Source organism: Panthera onca, chromosome Y (genome assembly GCF_046562875.1).
Source record: "Panthera onca isolate mPanOnc1 chromosome Y, mPanOnc1 haplotype 2, whole genome shotgun sequence".
NCBI classification, from domain to species: domain Eukaryota; kingdom Metazoa; phylum Chordata; class Mammalia; order Carnivora; family Felidae; genus Panthera; species Panthera onca.
The window spans coordinates 8,058,200-8,085,905 of record NC_138358.1 but is presented as its reverse complement, the minus strand read 5'-3'; the positions used below and the strand labels follow the sequence as shown (position 1 = coordinate 8,085,905).

The window sequence follows — 27,706 nt, the reverse complement described above, 5'->3', positions numbered from 1 at the left end:
TCTGCAGGAACGAGGCTGACACCTTTGACTGCTGGGTTCTGAGCTCAGCTTAGTCCACCAGGACTAGTGCGTGCCTGAGGGACACAACGGGCAGTGACGGATGTGCCCGTATCCTTCACGTGCAAGCGCTCCGTCCAGCCACCTTCGCCGGGACATTTCTCAGCGACCCCTCTTTGTTTGTGGTGAGAGCACTTGCCTCTGAGAATTCTGACGAGGCGGTGAAGCATTGCTTACGGCTGCCCTGTGCAAGTTAGATCTCCAGAACTCATGCACATGGCATGACTGCATCTTCACACCCGAGCCCCGACACCTCCTCATCGCACCCTCCCCTGATTAGCACCACTCTACTCTCTGGTGGACTGCATGCCTTTAACTCCTTTAGTCTCCTCAGGAATCCATCAGGCAGGGCTCACCACCACTGTGCTTCTGTCAGGGGCTGGCTTCTTTCAGTGAGCCCAGTGCTTTCTGCACTGATGCTCAATGCACCCGCAGAAGGGTGAGCCACACTAAGCCCGGCGGCAAACCCTTTGGCCCTACATTTCCCACATGTGTGCCTGGTGGCAGAGGTGCACAAGGAGCCCGCCTGCATGCGTCTCCCAGGTCCTCCACAGGGTACAAAGTACCGCCTCAGGAGGCTGATCCGCATCACATGGGCATAGCTCTGCTTGCACGTGTTAGCCTTTCGTATCATACAGGCAGCCCAGACTTAGAAATCCTGCTACCTGCTTACAACGATCCAGCCCTCGTGCTTCTGCAGACGCTCTGTGTCTGTACAGACATTTGAGTCACGGTCTCGTGACCTTCCAATACAGCTTGATGGTCTGTCCTTAGCTTACAGCCTGGGATGCGGTTCTCACTCATTGTCCTCCCCTCGGGTGCGAGTTTCCTCCATCACTGTGGTGGAAGGTAACCTTTATCACCATACGTTGGCTTGAAATTACTGGGCGGATCACCTGTCTGCGTCCGGGGATCCGAAGGAGACCTTGGCTCTTTTGCTCACGGTCCACCCTTTCTCTGTGATGAGTCGCTTTGGATGAGAAGCTTGCCAGAGGCGAGGGGGCCTCAGAGTTGAGCACATTTCCTGGGCATCTGTGAGAACTTCGTTGGTTCCACTCGGAAAGCATTGACATTCATGGATGTGCAGCCTCTGCTTTTGCTTGAATTTGCCGAGCTTTGGGACGTGATTTCTTCCCGCATGTGCTGTGCCTAAATCTCTGCTGTGTCTTTCCGGCAGTCCCGTTTCCTGTCTCCTGCTGGTAAGTGCAGGGCTTCCAGCAGCCCTGTGGGGAACGGGTCCTTGTTTTCTTCCCTGCGGTGCCCTCTTCCTCACCCCGAATGACCTCATTGCAGCTTCCTTCTCGTTCAGCGATCGTTTCAGACTGCCCTTAAGGTCCAGGTGGGAGCGGTGCCTTTTGTGCTGAGGGCTGACCACTGTAGAGCATTCGTCTCTGTGCAAATTGCACAGGTGAATTTCACCAGGTGAAAGTGCACACTGCAGTTGCCCTGTCTTCAGAGTCAGCCCACCTGTCTCCGCCTCGGCTGCCCCTGCTCTCCTTCCTCCTACCCTCTCCTTACCTCCCCCTCCCTTGTCTTCTTCCTGTCCCTCCCTCCCACTTTCCTTCCAGCTCTCTTTGTCTTCGTCTCCCTCCTCTCCATCACTAATGCCTCCCCCTGTCTCCGCCTGTCTTCCTTGTAATAGGTGCCCCTCTGTCTCTTCTTGTCTTGCTCCTCCTCCCCGTCTCTCCCACCAATCTCCCCGGACTCTCCCTCTCCAGGCCGGTCTTCCCCTCCACTCGTCCTTCCTTCATCTGCTCTGCTTGCACGTGTCTCTCTCTCTCCCTCTATAGCTCTGTCTCTCTGTGTGTCTCTTTTTCGCTGTCTCTCTCAGTGGACCTTCTGTGTCTGGGTGCATGCTTCTTCAGAATTCTTGTTGGTGCCTGGGAAATGGGAAGGGAACTCGTCTGCTTTCGCGTGTACTAGTGAAAGCAGGCACAGGGCTTTCTCAGAGACAGACACAGACAAGTCTGCAATTCTCGGTGAAGGGCCCCTACGTGCCCTGCGTGGTTGGAGTCGTCCTCCTTTTAGTGGAAGGTTAGATTTCAGGACCGGAGCAAGCTGCTAAATCCTACTACTACCCCATCTCCCTGGCGCTCTGTACGGAGATCAGTAGGGCACCAGTGGCAGATGGTGCTCTGGGGGTTGTTCTTTGCTCTGAATTGCAGTGCAGTGAGGTCTACTGAGCTGTTTTCTTGCAAGGACATGGCGGTGGGGTGGGTCTAGGGTGGGTGTCACTGGTTCTGGGTGGGCACCCACCTTACCGCCGCCCTCAGCCTGACGGCCAAGGAGGAGATACCGTGCGGACGGCCATGTGGCCCCGGTAGGCGTGACACTAAGGACTTCTCCAGGCTTTGCCCCAGCTTCATGAAGAAGGGGCAAGGGACGGAGCAGGGAGTGGCTCACGGCGTGGACGATCCTGTGCTGAACGCTCTGGTGCCCGTAGTGAGGCCTCTGGGGAAAGGGTGTACAAGCGACCACACACTGCGCGATACCGGGGACCTCGCAAGTGAAGCCTGGAAGGTGACAGCGCTGAAGAGGACATGCGGCAAACGGGGGCCACGCTGGCACCTTGGCACTCGCTCCAGAGCCTGGACCGGCCATTGGCGCGCGCTTGCTGGCGGCCAGCACCCTGTCTTGCTGTCTTGCAACTGATTGCTCCCCGAACCTGGCCAGCTGGCCTGACCTGCCCTGGAACCACTTCGCCCCCAGGCCGCATGCGCACACTCTTCACTGCCTCTGTCTCGGCCCCTCCTCCACAGCAGCCACAGCCAATGCGGAGTCCTCAAATCCCAGAGCCTGTGCGCCTGCGCTCAACTTTGGCGGGCTGCGGCGGGAGGCTTCAGGGAGCTCATGGTCTTGCGGCCAAGGCTCCCCCCACCTGCTGCCGTTTCCTGTCCTTGTCCTGAGGCTGCCCTAGCTACACTGGGGCCGGGGCCGAGCGTCATGGCCAGCGTGTCGCGGTCCGGACAAAGCGGAGATTCCCGCCGACCCTGGGCCCTGATCGTCCCGGATGCGAAAGGTGGAGAGTCCCGGCCCCGCGGGAATGCAGGGGCGCTGGAGGGCGTGGGCTGGCCGCAGTCCCCAGGTTCAGGGGCGGCAAGCGCCCATCCTGTGCAGGAAGCCCAGGCCGGGTGTGAGATACAGGTGGCAAGCCCAGCGGAGGAATTGGTGCTGATATTGGATGACGGAATGGTGGCGGCTGAGGTGGTGATCGGGGAGGAGGAAGAGGACGGCGAGGCGACCAAGGATGAGGTGGCTGGAGAGGAGAATTCTGAGGAAGCCAAGCCAGAAGCAGAGGACATGCACGAGGAGGAGGAGGTGGAAGTTGAGAGACAGCAGCAGGAGGAGTTTCAGGAGCAAGAGGAGAAGCGCGAGGCAGATGCAGAGGCGGAGGAGGGGCCCCAGCTCTCCCAGCCGCTGCAGCAGCAAGAGCCAGCGCTGCGTCCTGCCTCAGCCCAGGACCCGCTGGCAGCACTGGAGCGTCTTCAGCTGGAGATCAGCGCTGGGAATGCCCAGGATTCCAGGGCCTTATGGCGGCTGAAGCGCAGGATTCTTCGGAGGCAGATTTCTTACCTGGATCACAGAAGGGCCATCATCAAGCACATCCCTGGCTTCTGGGCCCAGGCGGTATCCTTCCTTGTGCTGGTGGGTGATGGCGGGGGCTGTTGTGCAGGAGGGCTGGGCACTGAGAGCAGGGTGCCTCAGGGCGATGGCCCCCAGAGAGGAGAGCTGGGGAATGGTCCCTGGCCCTGGGTTGGTGTGGTCTGGGATCCAGTGTAAGGCCTTGGACAGGGGCGGTTGTTGGGGATGGGGGGACTTGGTGACTGGGTCTGTTTCCTCTAGGTCTCCGCCAACGTTGGCCTGCAGGCTGGTCTCAAATATTACTTGCAGACACGAGCCATGTGTCCCCATGCTACCAGAGCTAGGGTAGCACAAAGCAGCCTTCACTCAGAGCAGATAAGGCAAGGAAATATTTCGCTGCAAAATGGGAGAGTTACGCAGGCCGCACACCCACCTTCACATTCACAGGCTGTGCACGTTTCCTAGCAGTTCCTTCAAAAGAGAGCATTTCAGACACACACTCGTGACCTTTAGTGGAACCACGCCACGCCCCTTTGCCAGACAGTAGGACGACTGAGACCCACTCCGAATGGGGTACAAGCTGCCTCCTCAGACCCTGACACACACACACACACACACACACACACACACACACACACACAGAGGATTCTCTCCTGGTATCTCCACCCCTGCTTCCCTCTCTGTCCTCAGGCTCCGGCTCGGTCCCACCCATGTCTTTCTCTCCGGACTGGCCGTGTCACTGTGTCTAATCCTTTTCCCTCCTCGGCCCTCCTCGTCCGTGCTTCTCGATCTCTTTCTCCCTCCCACACCCTCTGCTTGCAGCGTAAGTGTGCAGTCGGGTTCCTGTAAGCCATGTTATTCCATCTGGACTCAGGAGGCTGGTGACAACATAGGTCTTCACGGGAATATGCCAAGAAACCCAGCCGTGAGGAGGGGTCAGAGCACATGCCGACATCACAAGCTATGATGGGCTGCTGGCAGCCCACACAGGTCAGATATAGGAAGGAACTGTGAGGCGTGCAGGCAGTGGAGTCTCTCCCTGCTGTGTGCAGACAGCGTGGGAGGTACAGGAAGCCAATGGACTGCCCAGTGTCGATGGGGTCTGATGCATCTGCAGAGGCTGAGGAGTGTGGGGACTAGTGTTTCCTGGTCTTTCTGCACATGCCGTGATCTAGTCCCTTGCTCTTAGCCTGGGAGGGTTGGAGGGGGGCTGTGTCTGTTTCCACAGCATCTGAAGGCACAGCTCCTTGACACAGCACAGATTCTGAATCACCCCCAGTTGTCGGCCATGATCGGTGCCCAGGACAAAGACGTGCTCAGCTACGTGGTCGACTTGGAGGTGAGACCGGGGAGGCTGTGGCTGGGGGCCGTCCCGTCGGGGGTGGGATTTGGGCAGGAGAGGGTGAGGCAAAGGTGCTCACCCTCACAGCCAGGCAAGTAGCTCAGGACCCCGAGGGAGGACACTTGCCCCCTCCTGTCCCATTGCTCACGGCAGGTGGAAGAAGTGGGCCATCCCAAGTACCGCTGCAGAGTGATGTTTTTCTTTGGGGCCAACCCGTACTTCCGGAACCCAGTGATCATTAAGGAGTATCAGCTGAGCTTTGCTGGTAGGGTGTGGGTCCCATGATGGTGCGGGGCAGGGGGATGAGGAGCATGAATCAGGGGCAGGAGGGAGGGGGAGGGGGAGGGGCAGGTGGGTGGGGAGGAGGCCATCAGCTTGCTCCTCAAATCCTCTCTTCCTGCAGGCTACAGGACATCGCGTTCCACTCCAGTCCAGTGGTTCTGGGATGATGAACGTGGAGCTCCCAGTCGCAGGCATGACCCCACCAGCCTTAACTTGTTCAACTGGCTGTGTGAGCACAGCTGCCCAGGGGCGAACAGGATTGCCGAGGTGGGGCCCCTGAGGCCTTCGTCAGCAGTGGGGATGTGGGTGGCCCCCGGCCAGAGAGGAGAGTGGGCTATGCCCAATGTGGCGCCGGCCTGTGTCCTCTTCCAGATCATCATCGAGGACCTGTGGCCCAATCCCCTGCAGTACTACCTGAGGGAGGAAGGGACCAGAAGACAGTGATCTGACGTGCTCACGTGTCGGTGAGAACCCCAGTATGCGGTGTGTTGACCTGCGTGTTGTATGGGCAAGGGAACGTGGGCCACACATTGGCTTGGAAATGGAAGGTCCGCCGACACAGGGACACAGGTAGCATGGGGAGAGGGTGGGAGGATGACAGGGGACCTGCAGAGACTCAGCTGCAAACACACAGAGGTTCGAAGCCTGCAAACCAAATGCAGTTGTGCTGTGGGCTGGGGCTTTGGAGAGCAACTCGGGAGGAGCAGTGCTTCACCCCAAATGCTCCCCGTGGATGTCCGCCCTGTCCCGGGCTTCCCCCTGCTCCTTCAGTCTGGATTTGCCTGCCAGTCTTTGGGTCAGGAGCTGCCGTGTCCCCAGGCGCCACTGTGGTGAGAATCTCGCACTTCCTTCCATGTGCCCCACCACGCCATGTCCTCCCGCACCCCGACAGCCATTCTTAGAACTGGTCCAAGGCCATTGGGGGCTGGAAATGAATCCCTGGGTGAGAAAGCAAGGGGGATCGCAAAAGGGCGAGGCACAAGAGTGACACCATCTGGGATGTATTTGCAAATATCCCGTATCATTCTTGGTGTCTGTTGCGTGGGGGCGCGTGTGTGCGCGTGTACGCAAATGTGTCTGCGTGTGCCCACATGCGTCAGGTGCTCTGCATCTGTGTGGGCGTGAATCGTGCAGAGCTTCTATCTTTGCCCATGCAGAAACAATGGAGGACGCCACCAGTGCTGGAAGAGATGGGTGGATGAGTCTCCTGTCTTCTACGTGCCCCGGAGAGAATTGAGGAAGAGATAACGTGTGGCAGCCTTGAAGAGTTTCCACGATGTTTATGTGGACACATACAGGAAGCTAAAAACCCTTCTGTTTTTGGTGTGTGTGTGTGTGTGTGTGTGTGTGTGTGTGTGTATGGGGACCTGAGGAGGGACGATGAGGAAGGGACCTGAGTGTGACTGTCCTGCCGCTGCCCGGGTGATTCTGTGTGTGCGGGAGAGGTGCAGTACTGGGGTGGGGCCGGTGTTGCCATGTGCACAGAGGCCTGCCTTCTTGGGCAGGAAGAGCCTGGAAGGAGGAGGAGGAAGAGACAGACCTGTTATTTGGAGATTTATTGTATAGGCCAGAGCCGAAAGGCAGGGAAGGGGATTGCACAGTGGGACCAAATTGGTCCATTGGGTCCTGGTACAGTGTGGCCAGGACTCGGGGGGTTTCAGCCAGGACCCTTGATCCCAGAGGGGTGCTGTGTCCTTGGTGAGATAGAATCCAGTCAGCAAAGCCTCCAGTCAGGATCAGAGCGAAGACCACATGTCCCCGGACAACTCAGGAGCAGGCAGGCTTCTCATAGTCGATGCCAGTATACCTTGCTGCTGCCTCCCACACCCGGGGCTCCTTTGACCCCGAGCCCTGTCCTCAGACAGTGGCTCAGGATGGGAGATGTGTCAGGGGGAGGGGCAGGTGTGGGTTGTGGGCAGCAGCGAGGCTTATGAGTGGGAATTCATGGAGAGAGTACGCACGAGGGCAGAGATCCAGCGTGAGTTCGTGCGAGTGTGTGTGGGCGTCTGTGGCAAACTGGGCCTGAGATCCGTGGTGGTGCCGGCAGTGTGAGCGTGCATATGTTTGTGCGATTGCGTAGCGGTGTGTCTCTGTCTGTGCAGGAGTGGGTGGTTAGGCCACTGGAGAGACAAGGAGAGACACAGCGGTCTGTGTGAATGAGGTGCTTATGTGGGACGGTCAGGTGCCAGAATACAAGAGTGCAGTCCCTTCCCTCCTGAGTCCTGATGGTAATCGCTGGGATGGGTGCAATCGTTGCTGTGCCAGGGGGCTCAAGTCAGGATTCAAAAGGGAGATTGGTGCAAGGTCAAGAGGGGGGCCGAGGGGAGGAAAGCCTGTGTCCAGTGGCCAGTGGACCACTTGTGAGTAAGTGTGCTTGTGTGTGTGTTAGTGTGTGTCTATGTGGGAGTGAGTGTGTGTGTGTGTGTGTGTGTGTGTGTGTGTGTGTTGAGTGGCTCTGGTGGGCCGACAGTAGCAAATACGTAGGGGCTACATGGTGTGCCCAGGCTTTGTGCACAGGGTAGCTAGGGAACCCAACCTGTCAGGCTACGTGGTGTGCAGAGGGCGTAGGTATTTCCCTGGAGGGAGCCGTCTAGCAAAAATCTCTGCTCTTGGCAGACGAGCCATGTTTTGTCACCAGTCAGCTCTTCCTTAGGGCTCTCCTCTCTGCTTCCTGTGCACCAGGCCCAGGGAAAGGGAGGAGCTGGGACCCTAGACCTCAGGTGACTTGAGTCCCCCAGGGGTGCCATAGCAGGGTGGTGTTGGTGATCCATGTGTGGATGGGCAGGTGAGCAGCCTGCCAGCTGCTCTCTGAGGGGACAGTTCCTTGCCAGCAACACCTCTCCCCGCAGCACAAGATCACCACTGTCGCTGCAGCTGGGCTGGGGACATGTCAAGGTGTGTCCCAGAACTGTGTTCCCCTTGCATGTAAGTGGTGCCAGAATGCGCCTCTCAGTCCCTGTGCGGGTGACCCTGATTAGCCTCAGGCTTAGTCGACTCCTGGCCTCATGTAAATGGGGAACTGGGTTCCTTTCTCAGTGTCTCAGCGGTTGCATGTCGACAGAGGATGCTGTGGACATTGTGGTCAGGATTCTGACCGGGCTCCCCCCGCCCTGCCCCAAACCACAGTGGGCAGCACATGGCCCACTGTGTGTGCGCTTTGGGGAGTCTAAAGCCGTACAGCCCCTCCAGTATTCTTCTCAGGTGGTGGAGGGTCAAAGGGGCCTAGGGAGGAACACTGGTCCCAGTCTGCTGCCGGCTGTGCCCACAGGTGTGTGTGCCCAGCTCCTTGACGCTGAAGCTGCAAGGCTTCTGCCCTGCCCCCAAAGCCCCATCCCTAGAATTTGCGTGTGGGCCAGATGGAAGTGAAGTCCCAGTGACCCTGCGGGATCACAGCGGGTGGTCTCGTCTGTGCCTGGCCACCCACCTACCTGCCTTCCCCGCAGCCCGTTGCCCCCATACAGGGCTTTCGGTAAACACGCGGCCACCGTCCAGCATGAGAGGAAAGGCTTGACGGTGTCCCAGTACCGCTGGTCATGTGTTGGCTGCTGCCAGCTGACAGCATGGAGACCCCATGGCCCAGTGGAGGATGTCCGACCTGTCCTACAAGGAACTGGGGACGACTGTACGGATGCATCAGGTCCCATGCAGTAACCTAGGCCTGACTTTATCCGCCTAGGGGGTGATCGAAGAGCCTTGGGGTCCCAGGCCTGGCATATGTGTCGGTGTGCTCCCTCCTGGATGGCGCTGCCGACACAAGGCTGGCTGGTCAGGGGTCGCGTGTGAGGCCCGTTGGGTCCCGGCCTCTAGGTCCGATACTGCCGTAGGTGTTGTTGAAAAGACAGAGCACGATATGACCATCCCTTGGGTGTCGCTGCACCGGGCATCCCGTCGCTGCTCCCAGGTTCCCACTACCGAGTCTCCCCGGGAGGCCTGGGAGGTTGCCAGGCTCCTTTTGCAGGGACACAAAGGCTTGTGAGAGCCCATCCGCAGGGTCCGGTGCTCATTGCGGATGACTTGGGGGCAGTGCGAGATCTATTGCTCCCGTCCTTAGAGGAGATTGTGGTAGTCTTAAGGGACAAAGATGTGCCTGGAGAATAGAAGGATGTCCAGAGGAAGCATTGGAGGAGGAAGAGGACGAGGAGGAGTAGGAGGATGAGGAGGAGTTGGAGGAAGAGGATTGGGAGGAGTTAGAGCTGGAAGAGAAGGGTGAATGATTGGGTGCAGGAGAGGGAACAAGTGGAGGAGGAGGATGTCCAGGATGAGGAGGAGCACGAGCCAAAGGAGCAGGAGCAGCTGGGGGAGGATGTTGAGGAGGACGAGAGCAGAGGGAAGAGGGTGGGGAGAAAAGATAGAGCCAGGGCTCCAGAGCATGAGTAGAAGTGTAGGAGCAGAAGGAGGAAGAGCCCGAGGAGGAAGAGGTGGAGGGAGAGGAGGAGCAGGAGGAGTTGGAGGAAGAGGATTGGGTGGGGTTAGAAGAAGAGGAGGAGGAGAAGGAGCAGTGAATGACTGGGTGCAGGAGAAGGACAAATGGAAGAGGATGATGTCCAGCACCAGGAAGAGGCGGATTACGGGCCAGAGGAGCAGGAGCAGCTGGAGGACGGAGTCGACTAGGACGAGAGCAGAGGGAAGAAGAGGTGAAAGGTCAGAGGTAGGGCAGGAAGGGCGGTAGCAGGAGAGGACCTGGAGAAGGAGGAAGAGTCCTAGGAGGAAGAGTTGGAGGAGGAGGAAGAGGTGAAGGACGAGGAGGATCAGATGGAGGAAGAGGACTGGGAGGAGTAGGAGGAGGAGGAAGACGAGTGAATGATCGGGTGCAGGCGAGGGAAGAAGTGGAGGAGGAGGAAGTCCAGGACGAGCAAGAGGAGGAGCACGAGTCGAAGAGCAGTAGTAGCTGGGGAGGAAATTGAGGAGGACGTGAGCGGAGGGAAGAAGAGGAGGAGGAGGAAAGGTAGAGCCAGGGCTGGAAGAGCAGTAGCTGCAGAGGGGGAGCAGAAGGATGAAGAGGCCCGAGGCTAAGACTTCCAGTACTGTGTTGAATAACAGTGGAGGCGGTGGACATTCCTGTCTCGTTCGTGACTTGAGCTGAGAGCTTTTGCTCCTTGAGATGATATTCACGTTGGGTCGTTCATACATGGCTTTATGATCTCGATGTGTGCTCCTTCTATCCCTACTTTCTTGAGGGGTTTTACCAGGAAAGGATGCTGTATTTTGTCCATCACTCTGTCTGCATCGATTGAGAGGATCCTGTGGTTCTCGTCCTTTCTTTTATTGATGTGAGGAATCCCGTTGATTGTTTTGCAGATGTTGAACCAGCCCTGCGTCCCAGGTACAAATCCCACTGGGTCGTGGTGAATAACATTTTCATGTATTGTTGGATCCGAGGGTCTAATATCTTGTTGAGGAGTTTTGCATCCATGTGCATCAGGGAAATTGGCCTATAGTTCTCCTTTTCAGTGGGGTCTCTTTCCGGTTTTGGAATCAAGGTAACGCTGGCTTCATAGAAAGAGCTTGGAAGTTTTCCTTCCATTTCTATTGTGAGAACAGCTTCAAGAGAATAAGTGTTAACTCTTCCTTAAATGTTTGCTGGCACTCCCCTGGAAAGCCATCTGGCCCTGCAGTCTTCTTCCTTCGGCAGGTTTTGGATTACTAATTTGATTTCTTTACTGGTGATGGGTCTGTTCAAATTTTCCTTTTCTTCCTCTTTCAGCTTTGGTAGTGTATATGTTTCTAGGAATTTGTCCATTTCTTCCAGATTGCCCATTGTATTGGCAAATAATTGCTCCTAATATTCTCTTCTTATTGTTTGCCTTTCTGCTGTGTTGGTTGTGATGTCTCCTCTTTCATTCTTGCGTTTCTTTATTTGGGCCCTTTCCTTTTTCTTTTTCATCAAACTGATGACTGGCTTATCAATTTTGTTAATTCCTTCAAAGAAGCAGCTTCTGGGCTCATTGATCTGTTCTCCTATTTTGGTTTGTTTCTTTGTTTGTTTGTGTGTTTGAGGTTGTTTTTGTTTTTGTTTTGTTTGATTTTTGGTTTCAATAGCATTGATTTCCGTTAATCATTGTTATTTTCTGTCTCCTGAATGTTTTGGGTTTCGTATGGTGTTCTTTTTACAGCCTCTTAAGGCGTAAGGTGAGGTTGTGTCTCTGAGATCTTTCTTTCTTCTTTAGGAAGACCTGACTTGCTAGATAGGTCCTCTTATAACCGACCCTGGTGCGTCCCAGAGGTTTTGGGTTGTGGTGTTATCACTGACTTCCATATACATTTTCATTGACTTCCGTATACTTTTTATATTCTCTTTCAACACTTGCTTAGCCCATTCAATCTTTAGTAGGATGTTCTTCAGTCTCCCAGTATTGGTTACCTTTCCAAATTGTTTCTTGTAGTTGATTTCGAGTCTCTTAGTGTTGTGGTCTGAAAATATGCACGGTGTGACCTCGATCTCTTTGAACTTCCTTAGGGATGACTGTTTTCCCCAGCATATGATCTATAGAGGAGAATATTCCATGAGCACCGGAGAAGAATATATATTCTGCTGCTTTATTATGAAATGTTCTGAACATATCTGTGAAGCCCATCTTGTCCAGTGTGTCATTCAAAGCCCCCGTTTGCTTGTTGATTTTTCGTTTACATGATCTGTCTGTTGCAGTGAGTGAGTGCATAGAAGTCTCCTCCTATGATGGCATTACTAAGAATGAGGTTCCTTATGTTTGCGTTTAATTGGTTTGTATATTTGGTTGCTCTCAAATACGCCACATAAATGTATCCATTTGCTAGGTCTTCTTGGTGGATAGACCCCTGAATTATGACATCATGCCCTTGTGTATCACTTGACACAGTCTTAAATTAAAGTCTAGATTGTCTGATAGAAGTATGGCTACTTTGGCTTTGTTTTGTTGACGGGTAGCATGACAGATGATTCTCCATCCCCTTCTTTTCACTCTGAAGTTGTTTTCACATCTAAAGTGGGTCTCTGGTAAACAGCATATCGATGGAACTTGTTTTCTCATCCATTCTGTGTCCCTATGTTTTTTGATTGGAGCATTCAGTCCACTTACGTTTAAAGTAGTACTGAAAGACACGATTTTATGGCCATTATCTTGTTTGAAGAGTTGGAGGAAAACATATCTATATATCTTTATATCTATATCTACGTCTCCATCTCCATCTGTATGTGTATGTGTATGTGTATGTGTATGTGTATGTGTATGTGTATGTGTATGTGTATGTATATGTATATGTATGCGTATGTATTGTATTAACTGTATCTATATATCAATATCTATATCGATATGTATATGTCTATATACATCTATATATATAATTCTATATCTATTTGTATATATAAATATAATTATAAAGATAGATAGATAGATAGATAGATAGATAGATAGATAGATATCAATTTCCCTCTGAGTGTCCCCCCTTAAAATTGCGTGCAGGTGTGATTTAGCGGTCACAAACTCCTTTAAATTTTGTGTATCTGGGAACCTTTTTCCTCTGTTTCTATTTTGAATGACAGCCTTGCTGGATAAAGAATTCTTCACTGTGGATGTTTCTAATTCAGCACTTTGAACGTATCCTACCACTCCTTTCAGGCCTGCCAAGTTTCTCTGGATAGGTCTGCTGCAAACCTGATCTGTCTTCTCTTGTAGTTTAGGGACTTGTTTCCCTTGCTGCCTTCATGATTCTCTTTGCCTGAGTACTTTGTGAGTTTGAATATGATAGGCCTTGCTGAGGGTCAGTTTTTGTTGAATCTGATGGGGTCCTCGGTGCTTCCCGGATTTTGATGGTGTGTCTTTCCCCAGGTTAGCAACATTTCCCACTATGATTTGCTCACATAACCTTTCTACCCCTTTTTCTCTCTCTTCCTCTTCGGGACCCCTATGATTCTGATGTTGTTTTTCGTTCTGCATGAGTCACTGATTTCTCCAATTCTTCAATCGTGCTCTTTTCCTTAATCTCCCTCGATTTTGCTGCTTCCATAGTCTCCTTAAGTTGGTCCTCTGAATCGCTGATTCTCTGTTCTGTCTCATCCATCCTTGACACCGCTGCATCCATCCGTCATTGCAGCTCAGTTATATCATTTTTAATTTCATTCTGGCCAGTTTTTACTGCATTTTGTCTCTGCACAAAGGGACTCTAATCTACATTGGACTGCAGCTAGTATTCTCATAATCGTGCTTCTAAATGCTGCTTCAGACATCTTGCTTGTGTCTGTGTTGGTTGAATCCCTGGCTCTCGTTTCTTCAGGCTCTTTCTTTCTGGGTGAATTCCTTCCCTTTGTCATTTTGAATGGAGAAAAGGAACTCATGAGGTAGAAAATTCAATGAAATATTCAAATTATAAAATGTTAAAAGTAAAAACTTAAAAACACACATGTGAATAATGGAATGAATGATGCTAGATTCTAGGCATGTTTCACGTGGGTGTTGAAAGTGGTTTTGACACAGGAGAGAAAAAAACGTGGGAGTGGAGAAAAATTTAGAAAATACTAATAAAAAATATTAAAAAGGGAAATGTTGTGAGAATTTGAAAAATCAATACACTGAAGTAGACTAAAAGGAGAAGATGGGAGTAAAATAGAATCTGTGAATATAGACACAAAAGGAAAGAATAATGTAGAAGAGTATTAAAGAAAGTTAGTAAAATTTCCACCTGCCCAGTCTCCTTCGCCTCTCCGCGCACAAAAGCACCTCCCTTCCCATGCCTCCTCGCTCTCCAAGTTCACTTCTGCATGCCACGTACCTGCTGAATTCGGTGGTTCAGGATATGCAGATTGCTGTGCTAATCCTCCAGTCAGTTTCCTGGGTGGGTAGGATGGTTTAGTGTTGGTCGGGCTGTATCTCATGCACGCGAGACACTTAAGAAGCTTCCATGCTGTCTGCCATCCGGGCTCCTCCCCAAAGAGGTGAGATCTGTAGCACCAGTTCTCCGATATGAGACATCCCACAGGAAAGTTGCGGTCGGTGACAAAGCGGAAAAGGGCATGTACCAAACAGGGAGGTCACCCTGGAGGGGGAGGCAGAGAACCTGCTCCAGACCTGGGAGGGGAGGCAGGGGCTCAAATGCTGGAGCCACGCCCACTGCCCTCCAGCTGATTGTTCCTGAACAGCAGCCAACTGTCTGGGTCTGGCCTGGAGCGCCTTCACCCCAAGGACCCATGGTCAAAAAGTTCACTGCCTCTGCCTCTGCCTCTCCCCCACCTCCACCGCAGCCACAGCCACAGCCACAGCCACAGCCACTTCAGTGTCCGAAGGGCCACGGGGCCGTGGGCGTGCTTCCCAAATGCTGGTGGGCTCCAGAAGGAGGCGGCAGGCATTTAAAAACCTTGGGCCTTGACACTCCACCTGCTGGGCCTAGTCTGGAGCCTCATGCCTCAAGTTCCCACTCCTTCTGCCCTATGGCCCTAGCCTGAGGATGGGCTAGGGCCCCAAAGAAGGGAGTCCTGTTCCGGAAAACGCTGAGATTCCTGACAATACCGGGCCTCCATTCTGCTGGAAGAGGGCGTTCGAGAGTCCAGGAATCGTGGCAACACCCCTGTCTCAGTCCCAGACAATTTCACTCATTCATACGCACTCACACGCACACGCACGGGCACGGGCACACACACACACTCCCCCTCTGTGGCTGTCTCTAGTGGTGACTTACTCTCCTTCTTCGGCCTCCTTCCATGTCCCTCTGGCCTCTGTCTGTCTCTGAGTCCCTGTGATCATTTTCTTGAGGGAACGCTTCCTCCCTCCCGCACCTCCATCTCTCTTTCTCTGTCTCTGTGCTGTCCTTGCACAGTATCAGTGCATCTGGGTTTCCGTGAGCTGTGCGTGTCCATAGGGACGTAGTAGGCTGCTGATGGCACAGGGCTGCAGGGGAACACACAAAGGAACGCACAAGTACCAGGGGTCAGAGCACATCCAGACCTCCTAAGCCGTGACTGCCTCCAGGCAGCCCACACAAGCTGGGTATACATGTGAACTGAGAAAGGTCAGTCCCTTGGCCCTTGCCCTGTAGGTTGCAGCCAGCTGGGAGGTACTGAAACCCAAGGGACTGCCCAGTGTTGAGAGGGTCTGAAGAAAGGGCAGGAGCCGAGGAGGCAGGGAACCTAGTCGTAGCTGGTGTTTCTCCACATGCCATGTTCCGGTGCCATTGGTACTGGAAGGTTGGTATCAGTTGTGGCTCTCTTTCCTTGGCATCTCAATGCAAGCTTCCGTGACCCAATGGAGGTCCTGAATCTGCCCTAGTTTTCAGCCAGGTTGGGCCCCAGGACAAATGCACGTGCTGTGTGAGGGGGGAAAGCAAGTGTGAGTCGTGAGGAGGAGCTAGCCTCGTGAGTGGGATGTGGCAGAGGGCATGAGTGAGTGCACAGGTCCACTAGAGTGTGTCTGTGAATGTATTGTGGCTGGCGCCTGTGAGTACTTTTGCCTGAGACCTAGCGTTTGTGCTGGCAGCGTGCACGTGTCTGTGTCCACGTGCCGCGTGGCCGTGCATCTTTGTGCCCGAGTGAGTGTGTGTAGGCCGTTGGCAAGCGAAGGAAAGAGACTGGGGGCTTTCCTGACTTGGTGAGTAAGGGGGGGCTCCAGTGCCCAAGTGCAGCGAGTGCAATCCCTTCGCGCCTGGGATCGACACGGAGCTAGCTGATCACCTTTCATGACGGGAGGAAAGCCCGGACTTTGCCTGGGTCCGCTCGTCCTGTGTTGCCTTGGCCAGGGGCAAGTTGGGGTTGGGCCACCCATGGCGCAGTGGAGGAGGACCAAAGTTCCCTGCAAGGAAGTGGGCGTTAGTGGAGGGAGGCAGCAGAGAGCATGAGTAAGTCTGGCCCTGCTCCTGGAGCGGCCTAGGGGATCATCGCAAGGCCTTGTGGTCCCAGCCAGGGTATGTGTCTGGGTGAACATCCTCCTGGATGACCCTGCAGAGACAGGCCTGGCTGGTCTAGAGTCCCTTGCGAAGTTGGGGCCCGGCCCCTGGACCCCAATACTGTGGTAGGTGTTGTTCAAACTGAAAGGCATTGCCTGCTTGTCCCAGACAGTCCCTGCACCTGGGACCCAGATTTGTTCCCACGTTCCTGCCACGGGGTCTCCCGGCGATGCGTGGGAGTTTGACAGGCCCCATTTCTCTGGAGGGAGTGAGTTGCATAGGTCAGGTGCACCAGGGTCTGGGCCTGCTTTCCTGTCTTGCCCACCCGCTACGTCCTCTGCTGAGGGCAGCTTGAGGGCTCACCACTGGACCTGTTCCTCTCCCTTTCTGGGTAAGAGTTTGCCTCTCTGTCGGTCACACTGGCCACCCCCTCTCAGCCCCCTGCCACCTGTTCAGCCTCCCCCCATCCACCTGCGTTTCTATGCATTGCTGTCACCTGAAGCGGTGGTGTGCTGCCTCATATATCACAGCCACCCTGGAGCATTGCTGTACCCCGTTCGTATCCTGACATAGCCCAGCGAGTCTGGAGGAACCTCTTCTGTGTCACGGAAGCAACATGTTGGCCAGAGGGCCCGGCACACGAATTTGGAAATCCTAGAATCCCCCGCCTGCCTGGCAGCCTCCTGGTCCCATAAAGAGGTAGGGGAACACTGCATTCCACCAAAGGGAAAAGGCAATGCATGAGTGTGGTGCCTGGCCAGGCAATGCATCTCGAGCCTCCAATCCTGCAGTGGCTCTGTGTGGTGTGTGTGTGTGTAGCTTATGCTGTCTGACATAGACCGGCAGGGAGTCCACATCACCACTGCCCTGACAGGGAGGGAGACCACATCATCGCCCTCACTGCACACCGTCTGCAGCTTATTGCTTCCCCAAAGTGGTCATGTGGCTTCATGTAGACCCTGGGGCGTGTCCCTCACTTGGGTCCCAACACTGCATCCCCCAACCCCCCGATACCTCTCGGAGACCCTTGAAATCATGCTGCCTGTGGCACAGGGGGACAGTGTTTTGAGCCAGCGCCCACGCTCATGGCAGCCTGCCGCCTAAGTGAGTGGTAAAGGAAATGGGACCAGGATGAACAGACATACGGCCAACGAAGGCCTGGGGAGGGTCCCTGTGAGAAGATGGCCAAGCATTGTGGGAGGAAGGGGACCGCTGTCTGTGGGACAGACACAAGCTCCAGGAATCCCAGGGCCCACGGTCACGGGTCTTTCCTGTGCACTGCCACACACGGGAGCAATGGGCAGCCCGTCATGAGAGGGGGGGTGTGTGCTTGCCAGTGTGTCACTTTCCAGGCAACGGGGACAAACGGCAAGAGCGGCGCGCATGATACGCAGCCTCCCCTAGTGTGGCGTCCTCTCCACGTCACACACCTCTGGTCACCGACCTTCCCTAGCCGGTGCACTGCTAGACTGCTGTCATGACATACATGTCTTCTGGGAGCAAGGATGGACGTAGAGAGTATGCAAAGGAGGCTGAGCAGATGGAAAACCGGGGTGCACAGACAGCAGGCGCACAGCTGACATGCGTCTCCCGGACAGCCAAGGTGATCCGCTGAGTGGATTTGTCGGACTAGGGGCACAATGAACAAAGGTGGCGGTGTAAATGGGCAAAGCGGGGAGGTCCCCCTTTACCCGTGTGTGTAGATAGCCGCGTGCCCAGCGCAGCGTGGAATGCAAAGGTCGCTTTCGCATGGCCAGAAGCCAAACAGGGCACCCAGAGCGCACAGAGGGCCGGCTGCAAGCCCCCCGGAGGAGTTGCACTGCACGGGGCCCAGAGCCTTCCTGCCTATGCAACAGACGCGCCCCAGTTTCCGGGTGACCTAGGGGCGGGACCGCCGAAGCCACGCACGCCACCGTCCCTATGATTGGTCCTGAAGGCAGTGAAGCGGCCTGGGCGTGGCTTGGAGCTCCCTCAGCCTCAAAGCCGCAGGCGCACACCTCTCCCCACAAAGGCCTCCGAGGCAGCATCGGCATAGCGATAGCCACCGCCGAGGCATCCTGGGTACAGCACCATGCGCATGCGCATGCGCATGCGCATGCGCATGCGCCCCCTCGACCTTTGGGCTCTGGGAGGAAGGGGGAGCGAGTTGCCAGCCATTGCCCTCAGGGCTCCGCTCACTGGGTCTGGGGAGGGGGGCCGTGCTTTCACCTCCCGCTTCGTCGTCGGTAGGAGCCACAGTTGGTGTCTCGGGCCGGGGCCGCATGTTGCGCGACTCGTGTTTCCGAAACACTGGGGATGCCCGGAGGCCCCATGCCGCCTTCGACCGGGAACGGGGCGGTCGAGAGACGAGGGCCCGTGGGGACACTGGGTCTCCGGCAGGGCCGGAGGTGCCGCAGGCCGAAGGCTTGCAGGCCACAAGCGAACAGCCTGTGCAGGAAGGCCAGGCCCGACCCGAGAGGCAGGTGGGCGGCCCCAGCGAGATATCGGTGCCGCTGGTGCATGACATAGTGGCGGTGGAGGCGCTGTGGGGCCTGGCGGAGGAGGAGGTTGAGGTGGCGGCCGCGGAAGAGGACGCGCCTGGGGAAGAGGGGCATGAGCAGAGGAAGAAGGGGGAGGAGGACGAGGAGCAGGAGCCGGGGAAGGAGAAGGTCCAAGTTCACGAGGAGGAGGACCTGAAGGGCGAGGGGGAGCAGCAGGACCAGAAGAGCAGAAGGAGGAGGAGGAGGAGGAAGAGGGGGAGAGGCAGCAGGAGTAAAAGATTAGAAGGAGGAGGAGCAGCAGAAGCCCAAGCAGAAGGAGGAAGAGCGGAAGGAGGAGGAGTTGGCGGAAATGAAAGGGGAGGAGCAGGAGCAGCAGGGTATACAAGCGGGCGCGGCGGCGGCGGCGGCGGCGGCGGCGGCGGCCACGGCGCCGGCCGCGGCGGTGGCGGTGGAGGCATTGGCGGCGGCAGTGGCAGGGGAAGGGGACCAGGAGGAGGAGCAGGAGGAGGAAGGGAAGGCGTGCGAGCCATTAAAGGGAGAGCAGAATTGCAAACGGAGGAGGAAGAGGAGCAGGAGAAGGAAGCGCTGGAGGAGCAGCAGCAGGGCGAGGAGGAGGTGGAGGGCAAGGAGGACAAGGAGGAGCGGGAGGAGGAGGAACAGAAGCCGAGTGAGCAGGAAGGCCGATGGGTGGAAGAAGCCCAGGAGCTGCAGGTGAAGCAGGATAAGAAGGAGCAGGTAGAGTCAGGCCTCCGTCCTTGCCCTTCCCCACTGGAGGCTCTGGAGGCTCTGGAGGCCCTTCAGATAGAGCTACAGCCGGTGAATAAACAAGCCAGCCGGGAGCACGCTCGACTCAAACTCAGGATGTGGCAGAGGCGGCAGCGACATCTGCAGCAGAGAGGTGCCCTTATCCAGGGCATCCGTGGTTTCTGGGCCAAGGCTGTATCCTTCCTGCTGCTGGTGGAGGGTCCAGAGGGGGCTGGGCTTGCGCAAGAGGAAGGAAAGGGAGGTGACATTTAGAGGAACCCAGGACAGGGACTGGAGCTACGCCACGCTCCAGTGGCCGGGAACGTGCAAACGTGATCCCATCCGGTGGTCCTGGCTCTGCAATGAGTGTGGGAGGAGGGCAGTGCCGGGGTGGGGGAGGCATGTGTGCTTTACGTCGCACCTGGCACGGAAACAGCGCTGGGAGAGTGGGGAGTGGCGGTGGAGGTCCAGGCCAGGTCGGGGAAATGACCGAGGGCTTCTTCCCACACAAAGCCGCGTGGGGGCACGTTTCTGGGTCCCGCTAAGCATCTTGCTGCGGGGAAGGCGATGTGAATGCCCACTGGTCGGCGCGAGACCGGATGTGTGCTGTCTGGCTGTGTGGAAGTAAGCGTCCTCAGTGTCCTCACGAGCACACAAAGCTAGGCGTGGTTGCGGGCGTCTGGGCATGCACAGCCTCCTGTGCGTGTCTAGCAGAGCCCTGCGCGATCCTGAGACCCCGTGGGCCTGGACGCAGCCTGCGGGGAGGGCTTGAGACCCTGGGGGAGGACGCCAGTCCCGGGGGGAGGACGCCTGGATGCTGTCCACACTGGTTCTCTGGTTCGAGCTCTCTCACGCCCAGCACCTGAAGGCTCTTTGACCTGCGGCAGTTTGTGAACCACCCTCAGATGTCAGCCCTGATTAGTAAGCCCGATGAAAGCATGCTTCGCCACATGACCAATTTGAAGGTCGGCCTGGGAGTGGGAGGTGGTGTGGGTGGCTGGCTGTGTGGGGAGGGGAGGTGGTGGGGAGAAGTGATGTGTTCCTTCCTCAGGGGAGGGCGGGTCTCCTGGAACAAGATTTCACATTTCTGCCCCACTGTACCACGGCAGGTGGAGGAACACAAGTTTCCCAGGGAATGCCGGAAGATCCTGCTGTTTTTTGGCAAGAACTCCTACTTCCAGAATGAAGTCGTTACGAAGGAGTATGTCCTAGGCCTTGATGGTAAGTGTCCACTGACTGCATGGGCGGCAGTGGGTGGAGGGTTGAATGTGATAAGTTCTCTGGCGCCTTCTCACATACGCGTCTTCCTGCAGGGTATAGGGCGTCTCATTCCAGTCCCATCCAGTGGTACCCAAGGTACAGACAGGAGGCCTACAGACGCAGGCATGACAACAGCAGCCTCAACTTCTTCAACTGGTTCTCTGACCACAGCTTTGCCGGCTCTAGCAGGATTGCTGAGGTGGGGCCCTGTAACAAGGAAGGGAGGTGATTTTCATGGGTTCCCCCACTGCGTGGGATAGCTACCTGAGGCCTGGCCTGTCTCCCCTACCAGATAATCATAGAGGATCTTTGGCCCAACCCCCTGCCGTATTTCAAGATGAAGGAGGCCCCAGGAGAGAGAACTGAGAGGGAAAGAGGTGAGCAGCCAAGGGTGTGGGCACGGAAATGTGTGTCGTGGGGTCCAGGGCACAATTCTCTTCTGCATGGAGGCACCGAGACTCACAGCGGCACAGGAGGTGACCCCAGATCAAAAGGGCATCAGCCTGAGACAGGGAGTCTTAAGAAGTAACGTGTCCCAGAGGCTTTGCCCCTTTGGGGAGCCTGAAGGTGGGAAGGGGGCTAGACAAAAAGAATGAGCAAAGCGGGACAACCAAAGCTGGCTCATCACATAGCACGGTGACAACTGTCATTCCCGGACCATGAACCCCACCCTCAGGCCTCCTACCACCATCCCACATGTTGTCTGGCTTCTGGATCCCCTTGTCAGCTTTGGCACAGCTTATCACACCCTCCCATCCTACTTTCCGTTTGGAAACATTCAAGCAACCTTACTCAGGGCCAAGATAAGACTCTCACCTGTCGTGTGTGTGTGTGTGTGTGTGTGTGTGTGTGTGTGTGTGTGTCTGTCTGTCTGTCTGTCTGTGTGTACCCATATATCCCAGGGATATGCACGATCTTGAGAAGAGTATGAAGGAGCGTCGCACTTCATCGACCCCAGTGGAAACCCTTCCGATGCTCACCGATGGTCCACAAGATTCTCCTGGCCATGAAATAAGGACAAGGGTGGTGGTGACACGTGGCGCAGGGCGGGGGTCCAATACATTGGAAGAAATATAGAATGGGAGATAAACAGCATGAAGTGTTTGTGTGTGTCTTCCTCTCAGGTTCGCTCTGGGGCGTGTCCATGTATACATGCGGCTGTCCAGAGGTGTAAGTGTTCTGTGCCTGCACATTGGAGTTCCAAGGAAGGGCGGGACGTAGGACATTGTCCGTAGGGATGGGTCACACATTGGGATTGCATGTGAGGTCAGTAAGATTGAAGCAATGGGGACTTGGGTGAGGGAGGCCAGGGCACAAACCTGAGAGAAAGGCCAGTGCCCAGGTTCATAGCTTTCCTGTGAAAATGAGGAAATTCAAGGAAACGGAGAGGCCAGCACAGGCCAGGGATGTCCAATATTCAGGGTTTGGGCATGTCCATGATGGTGCCCCCAGAATCCCGCATGGGGACACCCTCAGTCATGTTGACTGAACCGCCACACAGGGAGGAATTCCCAGGGTTGATTACCCTCTGGTTTTCAGACGTCTACCAATGCAGACTGTCTTGTGGACAAGGTCAGGATCTCAGGACCAGCCACACATATTTGAGGGATTGTGAGCAGGTTGTAAGATTGGTGTCCAGGGGAAGGAACCGAGGGACCAGAGGCAGAGTGGGTGGGTAAGACCGAAGAAGTTCTGCTTCAGGCAGAGTTGACAGGGACAACATACACACTGCAGAGAAAACAGCCCACTACAGTCTCACGCAACTCCAAAATCACAGCCAACTTTTCTGGTTCCACTTCCTGAAGCTGAGCCTCCCAAACACCGCTTCACTTGTGTGAACTTTGCTGTTTCTGAAAAGACCTCTGGTTACGAATGGGTGGCCCAGATTGCAAGCCAACAGAGGGGAGGGTCGCGGGGAGGTGGGGCTCTTCAAGGGCACGAACACGCCAGCCTCTCCCGTGTGCCCTCTGCCCTCTCATCATCAGCCGTGATGAGTCGGGTGATGCTCTTCCTCTGTGTCCACAGGCTTAAGCCGTGTGTCCAACACGCCATGTGAGACTTGTGAGAAGACTCCCAAGTGCAAACACCAGCAGGCGCTCAGGGAGGTCGCCTCGTCCCAGGCAGCCTGTGTTCCTTTGCCTGAGTGCCAGGACAAAGGCTGCCTCGGCCACATAGGGAACGATGGACTTGTGAGGCCTTAGCATTCTGTGCAGAGGTCCCCGGCAGGCCTGGGGCTTAGAAAGGACTGGGACGAGCCTCACCTGCGAAGACGTGAGTGCTGGGATACTCCTTACACAGCAGATGGCTGCTTGCCAGAGATGTCTGTGCTAGGGATGGGGCAAAAGCTCCACCGTGCGAGCAGTGCAGTAGACAGAGTTCAGCCTTGTCCATCGCAGGCTCTTCTGTATCCCCATGTACCACGGCCCCCAGCACAGCGTGCCTGACACTGACCTCCCGACACTAATATTCCTGTCTCCCAAGCTGCCCAAGCTCCCCAGGATCCCCACTGCACAGCTCTGCAGTACAAGAGCCTTCTCTGCAGTGGGTCTATTCCAGAGAAGGCGTGGGCAGTCCCAATGCATGGAGGCCTCTTGCCCCTATCATATGCAGACAACATGGTCAGCGGGGTGTCAGCACGCTGTGGAGTTGAGGATCTGTGCGACCAAGCCTTACCTCTTCCAGGGCAGAGGCTGTCGCACTCTCTAGAAGGGAAGGCAGGCCTTTCTCTCGCTGCTGTCTGCACGCTGGCTGGAGAGGCACGTCTTCTCAGCTGCTTGATGGGTAAATGTCAGGGTACCCTGGAAAAGCTCCCAGTGCTGACCCGAGTCTTTGGGTGTGAACATCCAAAGAAAGTATGGCCAGTGATTGTGCAGTGGGAATACGGCCTCAGTGGTCATGAGGCTGGGCCCTTTGGGGCATCTTTCTGCACAAGCAGGCCGTTACTTGATAGGTCTTGCCGAGCAGGAACACTTTACGGGACAGGTGAACACAGGGTCCCCCACATGTTAATATCTCCAGCCAATACCTCCTTAGGGGCCAGGGTGACGTTTGCGCCCGGCCTGTCCCAAAGACAAGGTACGGACAAAGTGTGGGTGTGGAATACACTCACGGCACCCAGAGCCAAACCCTCAAGTGTGGACACTTGAGGTCCGTGGGCAGAGGCCTCGGTGCTCTGTGTCCGAGGGATTACAGCCCTCATGCTGCACACCCGGCATCCCCGGGTGTCCTCCCGTATCCGCAGCTCTCCCCGGGGAGCCCTAGGGTCCAGGAGCTGCTAAACCCCCTGCACAACTGTATCTGCTGCCCAGCGGCCTCTTCCACCCCAACATCAGCGTGTGTGGGCTCCAGAGTGCTGTCCCTCGAGAGAGGACACCCTCAGCAATTCAGGAGCCTTCTGACTTCCATGTCTCTGAACCACGCGTGTCTCATTGGCCTGTCGGGATCGTCCCGTTGTTCTCTGTTCACAGGAAATGTCTCGCATTGCCTGTGCTCCTCTGTCTCCCTGAGTGAGCCCTGGCGTGTTTGTGTCTTTTCCTGGCTTTGCCTGTGCCGACACCTCTCTGGTGATGCCTCCTTGCCTGGCCTAAGTGGGCACAGCTGTACCCGTGTAACCGCCTTCGTCTCTGCACACCTGTGTGTTGGGTCAGCTGTGGCTCTGGTGGCCTGTCTTGTCTTTGGTGTATGCTTCTGCGCTTGAGTGTGCTTCCCTCTGCATTCAAACCCTTTCTTCCACTGACAGATCCAATTGCTGTCCTGCTGTCAGGTGGAGGGGCTTCTGCGTGTTCTGTTCTATGTTCCAGGAGCCAGAAATCCTTCCGTGCCTGTAGGACCTTCGTCAGAGGATTGGCCATGCACTCACTGCCAGCCAGTTAATGTCCCCAAATGCAGCTGGCTTGCTGTGAGCATTCCGTCACACCTCTATTTTCTGTCCTTCTGTTTTCAAACCCTTTGCGCCCGAGGGGCTCAAACGTCACTGGCCTGCACGTTGCAGATGCAGGCGTAAATTGTGAAAAGCGGACCGGCAACGTTTTCCCACTTACTCTTTTGCCACGTGGCATGTTCCTGGCTGGGAGAGACTTCCCCCTGCCAGTGTGTGTCTCGTTTCCGTGTGCCTCCTGTGTGTTCTGGTCCCTAATTTGTCCATTACGTCCTACCTGGGAGTCTGATTCATGTCTGCAGGAACGAGGCTGACACCTTTGACTGCTGGGTTCTGAGCTCAGCTTAGTCCACCAGGACTAGTGCGTGCCTGAGGGACACAACGGGCAGTGACGGATGTGCCCGTATCCTTCACGTGCAAGCGCTCCGTCCAGCCACCTTCGCCGGGACATTTCTCAGCGACCCCTCTTTGTTTGTGGTGAGAGCACTTGCCTCTGAGAAATCTGACGAGGCGGTGAAGCATTGCTTACGGCTGCCCTGTGCAAGTTAGATCTCCAGAACTCATGCACATGGCATGACTGCATCTTCACACCCGAGCCCCGACACCTCCTCATCGCACCCTCCCCTGATTAGCACCACTCTACTCTCTGGTGGACTGCATGCCTTTAACTCCTTTAGTCTCCTCAGGAATCCATCAGGCAGGGCTCACCACCACTGTGCTTCTGTCAGGGGCTGGCTTCTTTCAGTGAGCCCAGTGCTTTCTGCACTGATGCTCAATGCACCCGCAGAAGGGTGAGCCACACTAAGCCCGGCGGCAAACCCTTTGGCCCTACATTTCCCACATGGTGTGCCTGGTGGCAGAGGTGCACAAGGAGCCCGCCTGCATGCGTCTCCCAGGTCCTCCACAGGGTACAAAGTACCGCCTCAGGAGGCTGATCCGCATCACATGGGCATAGCTCTGCTTGCACGTGTTAGCCTTTCGTATCATACAGGCAGCCCAGACTTAGAAATCCTGCTACCTGCTTACAACTATCCAGCCCTCGTGCTTCTGCAGACGCTCTGTGTCTGTACAGACATTTGAGTCACGGTCTCGTGACCTTCCAATACAGCTTGATGGTCTGTCCTTAGCTTACAGCCTGGGATGCGGTTCTCACTCATTGTCCTCCCCTCGGGTGCGAGTTTCCTCCATCACTGTGGTGGAAGGTAACCTTTATCACCATACGTTGGCTTGAAATTACTGGGCGGATCACCTGTCTGCGTCCGGGGATCCGAAGGAGACCTTGGCTCTTTTGCTCACGGTCCACCCTTTCTCTGTGATGAGTCGCTTTGGATGAGAAGCTTGCCAGAGGCGAGGGGGCCTCAGAGTTGAGCACATTTCCTGGGCATCTGTGAGAACTTCGTTGGTTCCACTCGGAAAGCATTGACATTCATGGATGTGCAGCCTCTGCTTTTGCTTGAATTTGCCGAGCTTTGGGACGTGATTTCTTCCCGCATGTGCTGTGCCTAAATCTCTGCTGTGTCTTTCCGGCAGTCCCGTTTCCTGTCTCCTGCTGGTAAGTGCAGGGCTTCCAGCAGCCCTGTGGGGAACGGGTCCTTGTTTTCTTCCCTGCGGTGCCCTCTTCCTCACCCCGAATGACCTCATTGCAGCTTCCTTCTCGTTCAGCGATCGTTTCAGACTGCCCTTAAGGTCCAGGTGGGAGCGGTGCCTTTTGTGCTGAGGGCTGACCACTGTAGAGCATTCGTCTCTGTGCAAATTGCACAGGTGAATTTCACCAGGTGAAAGTGCACACTGCAGTTGCCCTGTCTTCAGAGTCAGCCCACCTGTCTCCGCCTCGGCTGCCCCTGCTCTCCTTCCTCCTACCCTCTCCTTACCTCCCCCTCCCTTGTCTTCTTCCTGTCCCTCCCTCCCACTTTCCTTCCAGCTCTCTTTGTCTTCGTCTCCCTCCTCTCCATCACTAATGCCTCCCCCTGTCTCCGCCTGTCTTCCTTGTAATAGGTGCCCCTCTGTCTCTTCTTGTCTTGCTCCTCCTCCCCGTCTCTCCCACCAATCTCCCCGGACTCTCCCTCTCCAGGCCGGTCTTCCCCTCCACTCGTCCTTCCTTCATCTGCTCTGCTTGCACGTGTCTCTCTCTCTCCCTCTATAGCTCTGTCTCTCTGTGTGTCTCTTTTTCGCTGTCTCTCTCAGTGGACCTTCTGTGTCTGGGTGCATGCTTCTTCAGAATTCTTGTTGGTGCCTGGGAAATGGGAAGGGAACTCGTCTGCTTTCGCGTGTACTAGTGAAAGCAGGCACAGGGCTTTCTCAGAGACAGACACAGACAAGTCTGCAATTCTCGGTGAAGGGCCCCTACGTGCCCTGCGTGGTTGGAGTCGTCCTCCTTTTAGTGGAAGGTTAGATTTCAGGACCGGAGCAAGCTGCTAAATCCTACTACTACCCCATCTCCCTGGCGCTCTGTACGGAGATCAGTAGGGCACCAGTGGCAGATGGTGCTCTGGGGGTTGTTCTTTGCTCTGAATTGCAGTGCAGTGAGGTCTACTGAGCTGTTTTCTTGCAAGGACATGGCGGTGGGGTGGGTCTAGGGTGGGTGTCACTGGTTCTGGGTGGGCACCCACCTTACCGCCGCCCTCAGCCTGACGGCCAAGGAGGAGATACCGTGCGGACGGCCATGTGGCCCCGGTAGGCGTGACACTAAGGACTTCTCCAGGCTTTGCCCCAGCTTCATGAAGAAGGGGCAAGGGACGGAGCAGGGAGTGGCTCACGGCGTGGACGATCCTGTGCTGAACGCTCTGGTGCCCGTAGTGAGGCCTCTGGGGAAAGGGTGTACAAGCGACCACACACTGCGCGATACCGGGGACCTCGCAAGTGAAGCCTGGAAGGTGACAGCGCTGAAGAGGACATGCGGCAAACGGGGGCCACGCTGGCACCTTGGCACTCGCTCCAGAGCCTGGACCGGCCATTGGCGCGCGCTTGCTGGCGGCCAGCACCCTGTCTTGCTGTCTTGCAACTGATTGCTCCCCGAACCTGGCCAGCTGGCCTGACCTGCCCTGGAACCACTTCGCCCCCAGGCCGCATGCGCACACTCTTCACTGCCTCTGTCTCGGCCCCTCCTCCACAGCAGCCACAGCCAATGCGGAGTCCTCAAATCCCAGAGCCTGTGCGCCTGCGCTCAACTTTGGCGGGCTGCGGCGGGAGGCTTCAGGGAGCTCATGGTCTTGCGGCCAAGGCTCCCCCCACCTG

At 55.8% G+C, this 27,706-nt stretch overlaps 2 protein-coding genes across 2 annotated transcripts; both read left to right on the top strand.

Moving 5' to 3' along the window:
• Positions 1-3,000: 3,000 nt before the first annotated feature.
• Positions 3,001-3,746, top strand: LOC145715018 (testis-specific Y-encoded protein 2-like). Its single transcript, XM_081794605.1, has 2 exons — positions 3,001-3,698; positions 3,731-3,746. Exons 1-2 carry the CDS (start codon positions 3,001-3,003, stop codon positions 3,744-3,746), a joined length of 714 nt encoding a protein of 237 aa, XP_081650731.1.
• A 14,532-nt stretch (positions 3,747-18,278) lies between these two features.
• LOC145715017 (uncharacterized) lies at positions 18,279-27,335 on the top strand. Its single transcript, XM_081794604.1, has 3 exons — positions 18,279-19,530; positions 20,223-20,353; positions 27,269-27,335. The coding sequence occupies exons 1-3, from the start codon at positions 18,373-18,375 to the stop codon at positions 27,333-27,335; spliced, it is 1,356 nt and encodes a 451-aa protein (XP_081650730.1). The 5' UTR covers positions 18,279-18,372.
• The last annotated feature ends 371 nt before the right edge of the window (positions 27,336-27,706 follow it).

Bases quoted from the DNA above. Each gene is read 5' to 3' on its own strand.
- LOC145715017 (XM_081794604.1), top strand. From the start codon at position 18,373: ATGTTGCGCGACTCGTGTTTCCGAAACACTGGGGATGCCCGGAGGCCC. The intron at 19,531-20,222 runs GTATCCTTCCTG...GACCTGCGGCAG, and splicing joins GTGGTTTCTGGGCCAAGGCT to TTTGTGAACCACCCTCAGAT. The intron at 20,354-27,268 runs GTGGTGGGGAGA...TGGTGCCCGTAG, and splicing joins TGGCTGTGTGGGGAGGGGAG to TGAGGCCTCTGGGGAAAGGG.
- LOC145715018 (XM_081794605.1), top strand. From the start codon at position 3,001: ATGGCCAGCGTGTCGCGGTCCGGACAAAGCGGAGATTCCCGCCGACCC.